The sequence below is a fragment of the Mastacembelus armatus genome, chromosome 10 (genome assembly GCF_900324485.2).
Source record: "Mastacembelus armatus chromosome 10, fMasArm1.2, whole genome shotgun sequence".
NCBI lineage: Eukaryota > Metazoa > Chordata > Actinopteri > Synbranchiformes > Mastacembelidae > Mastacembelus > Mastacembelus armatus.
In genome coordinates this window covers 6,957,868-6,969,606 of record NC_046642.1, presented here as the reverse complement: position 1 = coordinate 6,969,606, position 11,739 = coordinate 6,957,868, and the positions used below count along the sequence as shown (strand labels likewise).

Sequence of the window (11,739 nt, the reverse complement as noted above, 5' to 3'; positions counted from 1 at the left end):
CAAATTAAGTAGACTACAACAAAAATCCTTCTAGTGGTAGCACATGTAATAAACTTCTTACAAAGTCCTCATGACATGACTCCAATTGTCAGTAGTGCAGGATGCACCTAGTTCTGGGAATTTTAAAATATTCTTTATGCCTCTGCTCTGGTGATAGTCTGAGCTGTCACAGATCACATTGAACACAAAAACAACAATAGTTGTTTTAGTACCTAATGGGTTGCAATGAACGCAAATTAACTATAGCAGATAGTACTGTCAAAGTCTATCCATAACTGTAAAGTCAGTTCCACTACAAAGCAAAGCTATTTGCACATCATTTTGAAACGTACTAGGACTATAACCTTTTTGATAGAACCAATATTGAACTGAATATATATTAACATATTAACGCTGCCTTTTATTAGAGTGATTTTTTATTTAGAGTGAGCATTGTCCATCCATCCATCCATTTTCTATACCTGCTTATTACTTAACCAGGGTCACAGGATTCTGCTGGAGCCTGTACATCCTGGACAGGTCACCAGTCCATCACAGGGTCACATATAGACACACAAAGACAAACAACCACACACATTCACACTCACTCCTGTGGGCAATTTAGATTCACTAATCAACCTGACATACATGTTTCTGGACCGTGGGAGGAAACCGGAGTACCTGGAGAAATGCCCCTCTTTCAATACCTTTACAGCTTGTTTAAATGTATTTGTACGACTGATGTAAAGAGATTCTAATTGGCCTGATGTTGCCTTTGCTTTTATTTTGAAAGCAGTCACTTTTCCGGGCTCCCCTCATGTGAGCTGATACGGTTTATTAGATGCAGGGGGACGGGAGTGCCCCGTCCACGCTTCCCTCACATTTACGCACAGCAGCGGATCTCCCAGGAAGGATAAATTAAGTGGACACGGTGGCTGGAGACATATGTGCTCTGTGAAACCCAGCCTGGATGCATCTGTTCATTGCACTTACTGGGGAAAACTATGACTGCTTTAATATTTGGGATTCTGTTACTCTCTTGACTTTTGCGTTTATTTAAACCGGCTAGTTCTATATTCATTTCTGAACTGCTGCGCCTGTAGTCTGTTGTGTGCAGTCCCACACCCTCCATAGATAAGGTTTTTGAGTCCAGCAGGGAGGATGGATGCCCGCCTTTCTTTCCCCAGGTATAGGATGCTGGTTTTGCTCTGCACGGTCACTGCCCTGTCGGGAGCCCGGGGACCCGTGGCTGTTGCGGGGAGGAGCTGCGCCGACACCCGGCAGGTGTACTCGGAGAAGGGGTACAGCACTGGCACCACTCCGCTGACTCAAATATCCGGTAAGACTCTGCATCTAGCTTGGGGTGGTGATAAAATTGTGGGAGTCACACACAATCTTCCTGTCCTCATCTGTTAAGAAATATATGTTTAAATCAAGTACAGAACGCAATTTAAGATGCATTTTGTATATCGCAGCAGAAATCTAGGTGCGTCAGCATGCTCCACTAGTTCATCTCATCAGGGATAAAAATACCATTATGCACATTAAGGTCACTGTAAACTCGCTGCTCAGCACCACAGCCACTCCACAAATCATCATGGGAATATTATATAAATGTTTTAGCAGGGAAAAAAAATCATTTAAATATCAGACAAATTACAAATCATTATAGTAAAAATAATATAAGAAAGTGAAAGGTGGTTGAAAGTCACAAAAAGCGTCAGAGGCACAATGCAGGAATATCATGATGAGTTTTCCCTCAAGAGAAACAATACAGGATGGTTTAAAACAAATTACACCCACCCCCTCCTCCCCTCTGTGCTGTTTAAATAGGATGATTAAGGGGATGAGCAAATTGCCAACACCAGTGCAACAAAGAACCTCACCCCTAATTAGTCTTTGCCTCGTAGCCCACTGTTAAATCCCTGCATATACCCATAGGCTCTGTGCACTGGTGATAATCTTATCAGCTGAATGAAAATATACCATACGGATTACCAGCGGCCTGATTTTCGATAAATTAAAGTTTTAGGGGCGAAGGGGCATAGAAGAGGTGAGGAAGAGAGAAAGGAGTAGACTTCAGGTGGAGTTTTGTGAAAATGTGAATGTTTGACCATGAGAGAGAGAGAAAATGATGGAGCACTTGACTAGTCTACTTCTTAGAGGTTAAGCTCTGCATGTAAATCAGTGAGAGAATGATTGTGTGTGTTAACACACAGACTTAAACCGTAATCATAATTAAAATTTATGAGTAAAACATAGGTAACATGCAGACCATGTATAGTATCATTCTGTGGTAATTCAGCACTGTGTGTGAGTCACAGACAACTGCAATATTGATTTATTTTGTGTATGTGTGTGTTGGGCTATCACTGCCTGAGTCTTGGCTCACTGTCCCGTGGGCCAGGGGAGCAGATGGCTGGGAGAGTGAAGGATGAAGAGAGGCAGTTTAGAAATGGAAATAGAGGGATGAGAGGGGTAATGGTGAGACACACAGAGAGAACAAAAGAGGCAGAGAGCAACATCAGTGAGGGTGGAGTTGGGAATGAGACACTGGACTGTATTGACAGCAGAAATATTCATATTGGATATAAAATAATGGAAACAAAGAAGTCAGAGCTTTACCTAATTTTCAGTGCTGTGTTCTTCCCCCTCCTGGTTGTCGTTTGCATATCATTAGCTTTGACATATCAAAGACCCAACCTAGGCTGACAAAGAAAGACATATTGAAGGTGAATAATTCATGCAGGGAAATTACAATTCTATCACCAGCTCATCTTTAATAAGATTTCCCTACAGTTTCTGAACAGACTGATTAGTGAGGTTTTGACCTCAGCCTTGACCTGAGAACTGACGTTATTGTGAAGAGGTTATGGTTTTTGTTAAGGTATTAGTTTTATATGTCGAGCACCTTTAATGTAAACATGTGGACCAAAGTGCTTTGGAAAAACACGTTTTTTAGGCAGATTCAAACCCATTTATTCTAATAAGCTTTAAAGTGTGATCACTCCTAAGCTTTCTGTCTTTTCTGGCCTGTCTTTTCCTTTCAGGTGAGCACCTGCGGCTCTGTCCTCAGGACTACACCTGCTGCTCCAGTCAGATGGAGGAGACCCTGGCTCTCCAGAGTGAGAGAGATTTTCTCAAAGCTGTTGAAGACAATAGTCAGTTCCTTTTGACCACTTTCACCCAAAGACACCGCAAATTTGATGGTGAGAGACTGACTCATAGGACTCATTGACTGACTCATTTACTAGGAACAATAGGTGGTTTCAAATCAGTGAAATATTTTCTTTAATTCACAGAAGAAGGAAAAAGAGAACTCAAACTGCATCCAGATTCTCCTTGTCTCACCCTCCCCTAGCTACATAGCAGCGATGAGTGACAGCTGATTAAAAACTTATGTAGGATCTCTGACTGTGCAGTTCCTCCCACATGATGCCACGGAGATGACTTTGGAAGCTAAAAACTCAACGATGCATATATGATGCAGATATTCTAGTGTGTTCTTATTAACTCTATATGCAAGACTGCAGACAGGTAACAGGCACTGCATAGGACTGCATTTACACTTTCTCCACCTACCTACTGTGGACTGTGATCACCTTTTTTCCCTCATATTCTTTTATGTAATGTATGTGATGAATCATTTCAAAATGTTGAAGGAGTAGGAGACTGCATGAGTCTTAAAGATTGATTTTTAAATAAAGTACATGCTGTTACACTCATTTAACAGTGATATGATGTAACTGTCCCTATGAGCTGTTAATCTGGAAGGGATGGGAGGGGTGACTGAACACCTACACAGAAACCTGGCTGAGATATTAGAAGAAAAAAAAGCTGGGTGAGGGATTTATATGTAGTCTCTGTTTTTCCTGTCTGTGCAGAGTTCTTCAGAGAGCTTATAGACCTGTCAGAGAAGTCTATGAACCAGATGTTTACCAAGACCTATGGCCGCCTCTTCACCCAGAATGTACACGTCTTCCAGGAGCTGTTTGTGGAGCTTCGCAGATATTATTCTGGTTTGTTTAATTACATTATTCTCTTCACTCATCTACGTAACCATTGTATCTATGCAGATGGTCAAATGCAAAGTGACATGAGTTAGGTTGAATTTACCATATTATAAAATAAAATTAAGATTGCTGCAGATTCAAGCTCAAGCCCTTTTCACATGTCACTTATCCTGGCTGTCTCCCCATATTTGTCAGTCCCTACTCTGAACTGCAAAACGCCAACATGTAACTTAAAAAAGATATGAGCACTGGACGTTTTAGTTAGTTGGAGAAAAGTATTTAAAATATACTGAATATACCTTCTACTGACTACCATAAACCTCTTGTATTCTGTTGAATTAAATGAAAACCAGAATGACGACATTTACCCAGGCTAGTTTTGTTTTTGAACTATACGGAACCACAGTGAATGCTGAGAAACATGTTCAAATACCTGGTGGCACAGTCAAAAATAGAGCTGTGATGACTCCCTATTGCTCTGGCAGTTTATAGTCATTTTTTTCAGTCCACGTCACACTGGTGTGGTAAATCCTCAGCAGCTGGACAACAGTAAGGAGGCAGTATTGTCTCTGAGGTGTCTTGAAATGCCAAGAACGGAAGGGAAAAAAGAGAATTGAAATCCCACGGATGCCAGACTGTTTCTATTTCTGTTGTGGATCGCTGTGTTTTGGCATGACAGCAGCTCGTTGGTGAGTCTATCTGGGCTGTTGCTACTTAGTCAACATGTCTTTGTCTGCCAGACAGCATGTATCGGCTAATTTAAGGCTGTATAGTAGACTACAGATTGGAGAGTTGCATATTCAGAATCTATCTGCCGGTTGACTAATGTACAGAGACAGACGAGCACAATAGCACATTTCAAGGAAGAAAGGTGGAAAACATATCAGTATGTTGTCTTTAATAGAACTAGTAGGCTGTTATTTGGCATTTGCTGTATTAGCTGTTAAGCAAGAGATACTCAGTGCCAAAGTAACAAGCACAGAAGACATCAGCACTTTAATATTTGAACAGTCTTGAGATATTATTGGCTGTTTTATGCTTTTTTTTTTTTTTTAAAAAAAGTAGTTTAATTTGATCCTGCTTATCAAAGTAGTTAAGAAACATGAAATTACAGGGGCTACCTCACAGTGCATTTTGTGGTTATACAATTGGATTTCAATTGAAAATGACAGATTTTTAGCTTGAGGTGAACTATTCCTTTAAACTGGCCAATTTAAAATCAATAGCACTTCAACTCTGCAGAAATGTCATCTAATATGATCCTCCAGGATCTCTGCTCTGTTTCTTGTTCAGAAATCAATCATTTCCAGAAAAAAAAAAGATTTTATGCTGACAGATGCTGACTGTGGCTTTTTTGTCCACAGGGGGCAGTGTAAGTCTGACAGAGGTGTTCTCAGACTTCTGGTCCAGACTGGTGGAACGTGTTTTCTCTCTGGTCAACCCCCAGTATCAGTTCAGTGAGGACTACCTGGAGTGTGTCAGCAAACATGCTGAACAGCTGCAGCCATTTGGGGATGTGCCTCGCAAACTGCGCGTACAAGTACGTGTCCCATGATAGAAATAAAACAGAGCTGATATGGACAATTTCTGTGACTGAGCTTGTTCTGTTCTCTTGGGTTTCACATTCAGGTGTCTAGGGCTTTCATTGCAGCCAGAGCACTCTCTCAGGGTTTAGCTACTGGTCGGGATATTGTCAACAAAGCGACAAAGGTGAGTGGTTCTCTTTGCTGTGCAGTATGTGCTTGTTTTAGCACTCTATCACACTCATCTCAGAGATCTTTTCCATATGTAGTTATTATGTAATAAATTATATGTACACCATTGCTGTTAATGATTCAAAAAAGATGCTGCAGGTCTTTGAAAGCTCAAATGAGTGGGCTTATTAGTCAAACCACTGAAGACCAAACACTGGTTGATTAGGGACATGCAAAGATGTTTCCTTGTACGGTAGTTGTATTAATGCTTATACTGTGCTCACTTTTTCATTGTCTGCGTCATAACTCCCACTGCTTTGTTCTGCAGTTGACTCCAGACTCAGAGTGTGTGCGGGGCCTGATGCGTCAGTGGTACTGCCCGATGTGTCGAGGCATGCCCTCCCTACGGCCCTGCCACTCTCTGTGCCTTAACGTGATAAAGGGCTGCTTAGCCAATCAGGCTGATCTGGAGACTGAATGGAACAATTTCATTGGTGAGTGAGGCTAGAATGAATACATTATGATTGTTAATTACGCAGGTTTACACGTTTAGGTACACTTTCAGGTTTACTGTCACCGTCACCTCAAGAAAGTTAAAGGTTCGAATCCAGCTCAACCGGAGGCCTTTCAGTCTGGAATTTGCATTTTCTCCCTGCATCTTTGTGGGGTTCACCCCAGTACTCCATTTTCCTCCCACAGCCCAAGCTAGATCTTTGATGTTATCGACGAAATGACATTAAACAGCATTTTTAGTTATCTTTATTAAATTGAGCATAAATAAAAGCAGAATCCTTTTATTGCTCTTCTGTCACTCTTTTACTTTTCACTTCCCTTTCCCCTAATGAATTCCTCCTCCATTAATCATTCATGTTTCTCTGGTCCTTCACAATTGATCTGTCTTCCTCTGTTTTCTTTCCCCTTTCATCAAACCCATACATTTCCTGCATTTTCTTTTCATGTGCAGTGTTTTCTCTTACCTTTCATCACTCTGTCCATATGCTCTCTCTCCAACCCCCATTCTTCTCTCTTTTATACACTTGTCTTTATATAACAGTGACTGGTTTTAAAATCTTAGATCCCTGTAATGTCAAATACAGATGTAAATCAAAACTTTGTAACTGGTTAGCTAGTGAGAAATTCCAGACAATGGAAATTGTCCTAATGTTGTGTTGACAAAGGGCCACCAACTGAGGGTTTTTTGGCATGTATTGGCTAGACAATGAGGACGGCCACCTACCATGTCTGTCTGTCTTCTACCAGATGCTCTGTACCAGGTTTCTGAGAAGTTAGAAGGGCCATTCCACATGGAGCTTGCAGCTGAGTCCATCTCTGTGAAAGTGTCAGAGGCCATCATGCACATGCAGGAGAACAGCGTCACTATCTCCACTAAAGTAAGAAAGAAGGCACAAGCAGATTTTGGAGACATAAACCAGGAATTTAAATTAACTGTATATGTATGGTTGTCAACAACAGGATATTTCAACCTTTGTGTGTGTTTGCATAAATATCAAACATTGACATAAAACCCATAGACAAGTGAAAGCTATATTCTTAATAAGTTGTTGAAATGTAATCTTCTTAATGGCCGGTAGCTAATCTACCAGAGAGACACCCACATCTTGTTAGAAACAGAAAATCTGAGTTTGTTGCTCAACTCTCTCCCTTCCAACCCAGTTTTGTGTGTTTGCATCTGCTCATTAACTGTGCAAGATTGTGGAGGATATAAAAAACTTTTCTACAAGGTCACATTGTTAAGTTTCTAGTTTAGTTGCAACAATTATGGAATTTATCCTCACTATGCTCCCTCCTCCGCTGTGATTTGAAACATTAAATGTACTTTATGAATAGCCCAGAATCTTATATGTCTATTTTTTTGGTGTATGGTGATATAGAGTCTAAAAATACCACAGATTTCTTTGTAGACCTATTCCTTTGGTGGTGTCAACAGCCAGTCAGAGAAATGTTAACATATTAGATGCCTAAACCACTACACCACGGAGGCATCCCAAATGAGTGCTAAATGAAGCAGATATTTATAAGGTGGCTTAAAGGGGTGTAAGTACAATAAAATAAGTTAATTTACAACACACATAAACCCAAACCATCTCTGGGAGACTAGCGAATATGTATGCAAGAATATCCAAATATAGACATAGACTTAAATGATCACAAAACATTGGACAATCCTCTAATGAAAATTATGTTAAATGAAATTTCAAAAAATGCTCTTGTCACAGATGTTTACACTAATACTACTTTGCTGATCTTTACCTCAGGTGTTCCAGGGCTGTGGAAACCCCAGGCCAGTTCCAGGACGATCCACACGCTCACTAAAAGAACCTGGGGGCAGCAGGAGGCCTTTCCGCACCTACAGCCCTGAAGAGAAACCCACCACTGCTGCAGGCACCAACCTGGACCGACTGGTGAGGAACTAACTGGGTGCAGTAGCTACAAATAAACTGATGTTTTTCAAGTAGTCATTTTTAGCCACTTGTGGGCAGAACGAATGACTGTAAACAACACTGAAATATTATCACAAAGTTGTTATGGGAAATGTGTCCAGAAAAACTACCTGGAACAAATGTAAGTTCAAAATGTACTTTTTCTAGTCTAGTTTGTGTTTCCAGAAATCCTGGTTTCCTTAAAGCTGCTCTTTAGCAGCTAAATGTTCACTATTTAGGTGTGTTCACATTATCACGGCAGGCTGCATGTTTTATGCTGGTCAGTGTGGAAACAAGCCAAATGTTTCAAATTGATATTAGATAAGGCAGGACCAGTTTGTTTTGCACAGAATGTGACTAGGGAGAGACACTACCTGAAGGTCAAAGATTATAAAGTGTGCAAAGTTATTATGTGAAGGACAGATGGTGGCTACATTTGAAGATTGTTCTGTGGGAATTGGGAAGAGTGCGAGATTTCACAGAAGGGAAAGCCAAAGATTTTCTCTATCATAACTTGCTTAAGCAATAAAGAGAAAGAAAGAAATGCCACGACATATGCATTAGAATTCAGGCATAGCAACTGAGTAGAAAGCAACTAAAAATACAGAGTGCAGCTGTCAGAGCCCAGACAGTGTTCGTGTAGGCAAGATAACATCTTGCAAGATAAAAGTATGGTAAAAATAAATGAAACCAAGATCAGAGGAGAGGCTGAAAGGAAAGTGGGCATTCGTATCTATTTATAACACATAAGACCTGTGGTTTCTGAACTGACCCAACTACTTTGCCCAACATCACCATATGCTTTTCTCTAGCCAGCCATAACAATAATAGTTTAAAACCAGTTCTGACTCATAAAACAGTTACTTTACGCCTCCATACAGGTTACCGAGTTGAAGGAGCGACTGCGGCCCATGCGTGGCTTCTGGGTGTCCCTCCCACACACCATCTGCAGTGACGAGAAGATGGCTGCCGACGTCACTAATGAGGACCGCTGCTGGAATGGGCAGACTCGGGGGAGGTGGGTGAGATCAGAGCTGGAGGGAAGGAGGGAGAGATTTGGTAGAAATGGAGGAGGAATGAGTGTGTGGTAGTACAGAAGTAGATGTATATGCACCAGATGGAAGTGAGTTTAATTTTGCTATCACCAGTCACCCACCTGCTCTGTGTGGGTCTGCTTACTTTTCAGTACACAGATACAGTCCAACACTGTGCATCCAGGATGATTTAAAGGCACCATGTGGTCCAGTGTGTGAGAATGCAATATATAATTTGTGGTGCTTATTCTGTAGATATTGTACAACATATGAGCCGCAATGATTCTGCTTAAACAAACAGCACTCCAAAGAACTAGGATGCTGCCCCTGTGAATGTTTACATGGACACAGGTATTTGGTGTTGATAAATTAAGGCTATCATATGCTTTAAACTTAAATGAGGATGCCTACATTGCTGTAATTAAATGGCAGAAAGTAAGTTGCTCCCCCATGTGAAAATAGCCACTTATTTACTTATTTAGGTGAAGATGGTTATTGCACAGACTATATATTGTACATTTATGATGGTGTGATGCTGAGCTTTGTTAGAATTACACCTCTGTGCTGCCATTTAAAGCCACACTGTGTGAAGCTGCCTCAAACTGCTTTCTAAAGATCTGTACTTCAATGCATCTATGTGTGTTGTTTTATTCATGAATGTCTGTGCACACACTCAGGTACCTCCCAGATGTGACAGGTGATGGCCTGGTCAGCCAAATCAATAACCCAGAAGTGGGGGTGGACATTGCCAGGCCAGATGTAAGGACGAGGCAGCTGATCATGGAACTGAGAGTAGCAACCAACAAACTCAGACATGCTCAGAGCGGACAGGACATGGACTTCATGGACAGTAGGTTCCTAACAGTCTTCTGTTGATGCACTAAAAGGAGTATTTCATGCATTTCCATTTACAGTATATGTTATTTGCAGGATTTAAATCTCTCTTTTCCTTGTTCCAGGTGAGGAGGGCAGTGGTTCAGGGGGTGAAGATCATGGTGAAAGGTACAATGATGATTGGCCAGGCTATGGGCCTTACTCTCCATCCAACAATAACCCAGCACGCAACCCTGCCTCCAACCCCGCAAAGCCTCCCCGAGTTCGTGAAAGAAACGGGCCAAAGTGGAACAGAAACAATGGTCGGGTTCGTTCTGCAACCAGCAGGCTTATCTTCTCCGTAAATCCTTTGCTGTCTTTGCCTTTTATGGTCACTGTTGTCCCCATGTGGAGATAGCTGGTTATTACAGTCTGAAAGTGGAGATATTCTTACATGCTGGAGTCTTAAACACATTGCAGAGAGAAAAAAAAGAATTTATTTGGTTACACCAGCAGAAAAAAAGATGAAACAGGCTAATTTCACAATCAAAACCTGTTTACAGCACAAAATAAATAGCTCAAAGTGAATATTTTTCCTACTTCCCCAGCCACAATGATTACAAACAATACTTAGTAAGTACTGCATATTTCTACTGCCATTCATCTGATGTTTGCTCTATTGGAGTCGTGATGCTGAATGATGCCCTGTGCTGGAGCCCAGAAGTGCAGAAAAGGGAACAAAAGTACTATGACAGTCAGTGAATCAGCAGCATGTTTGGGTGATGGAGCTGAGGGTCTCGTGGTTCGGTGGTCTGTGAGATAGATTAGTCGTACCAGTTAATTACTGTGTAGTTTCAGTAAGCAGTTGATTTGATCAGTGTTGTTGTTTGTTGTCTTATTCTACAAAATTAAGTTAATTTGATGGATTTGGTTTCAGTCTGATTGTGGGTTGTTTTCTTAATTTTACTGCTTGTGGAAGCAGCAAGATTTAATCTAGTCACTTAAACCTCCATAATTTGGCTTGGAAATTTTTAAAAAGTTAAAAAATAAAGTTAACAATAAAGTTATCAGGATGACCAAACAAGGGTCTTTTTTTTTAATGTACCTATCAAATTAATTTTGGATTACTTGTGATTACAAGGGATACTCATAATTAACAAAGGGTTAATATAATATATTGATGTTTTAATTTATTTGTAATGTTATTTTTCATTGTCATTATGATTTTATGGCAAAGGATATGTGTTTTAATCTTCTAAAACTGTCTATTCAAGATCCACGTATTGATACTGCTCACAATCCAATCACAACAATACACTTAAATATTGAGTCATTGAGTCACAAGACCAGCTCCATTTTTTTATGGTGTTTATACTGTTACCCAGAGAAGATTAAGGAGCAGTGTGTGTGTGTGTGTGTGTGTGTGTGTGTGTGTGTGTGAATGTGTGTGTTTTTATGGTGGTTTTACATTGTTATATGTTCTGGTTTCAAGTCAAAGTTTTGAGCTTATACAATGTTGAGACGTTTTTTAATAGTGTGCTTTTTCTACTTATTTTTCCTAAAAGCAACAAAAGTTTGATGAAAACCATGATTGAGCTGATGTGATATAAAATTGGACTGAATGTGAGGAAAACACAAATGTTAACAGGGGCTCTTAATTTTGATATACTGAATTTGTTTCAGTGAAGATAAAGATGGAAACAGGACAAAAGAGTGCCTGGCTCTGTTCAACAGTAAGAAAGTCTGTTTGTTGACACCTCTAAAG

General features: G+C 40.4%; 1 protein-coding gene and 1 long non-coding RNA gene across 2 annotated transcripts; one reads left to right on the top strand and one right to left on the bottom strand.

The window, feature by feature from the left end:
* Nucleotides 1–733: 733 nt before the first annotated feature.
* Nucleotides 734–10,564, top strand: gpc2 (glypican 2). Its single transcript, XM_026331292.1, has 11 exons — nucleotides 734–1,318; nucleotides 3,030–3,188; nucleotides 3,864–3,998; nucleotides 5,357–5,532; nucleotides 5,622–5,702; nucleotides 6,015–6,180; nucleotides 6,947–7,077; nucleotides 7,963–8,109; nucleotides 9,009–9,145; nucleotides 9,839–10,011; nucleotides 10,121–10,564. The coding sequence occupies exons 1-11, from the start codon at nucleotides 1,141–1,143 to the stop codon at nucleotides 10,390–10,392; spliced, it is 1,755 nt and encodes a 584-aa protein (XP_026187077.1). The 5' UTR covers nucleotides 734–1,140; the 3' UTR covers nucleotides 10,393–10,564.
* Nucleotides 6,706–10,243, bottom strand: LOC113144959 (uncharacterized). The gene is made up of 3 exons (XR_003297196.2): nucleotides 7,958–10,243; nucleotides 6,924–7,072; nucleotides 6,706–6,765 (listed from the first exon to the last, which is right to left on the bottom strand). It is a non-coding gene; the product is annotated as an uncharacterized LOC113144959 (long non-coding RNA).
* Nucleotides 10,565–11,739: the final 1,175 nt, after the last annotated feature.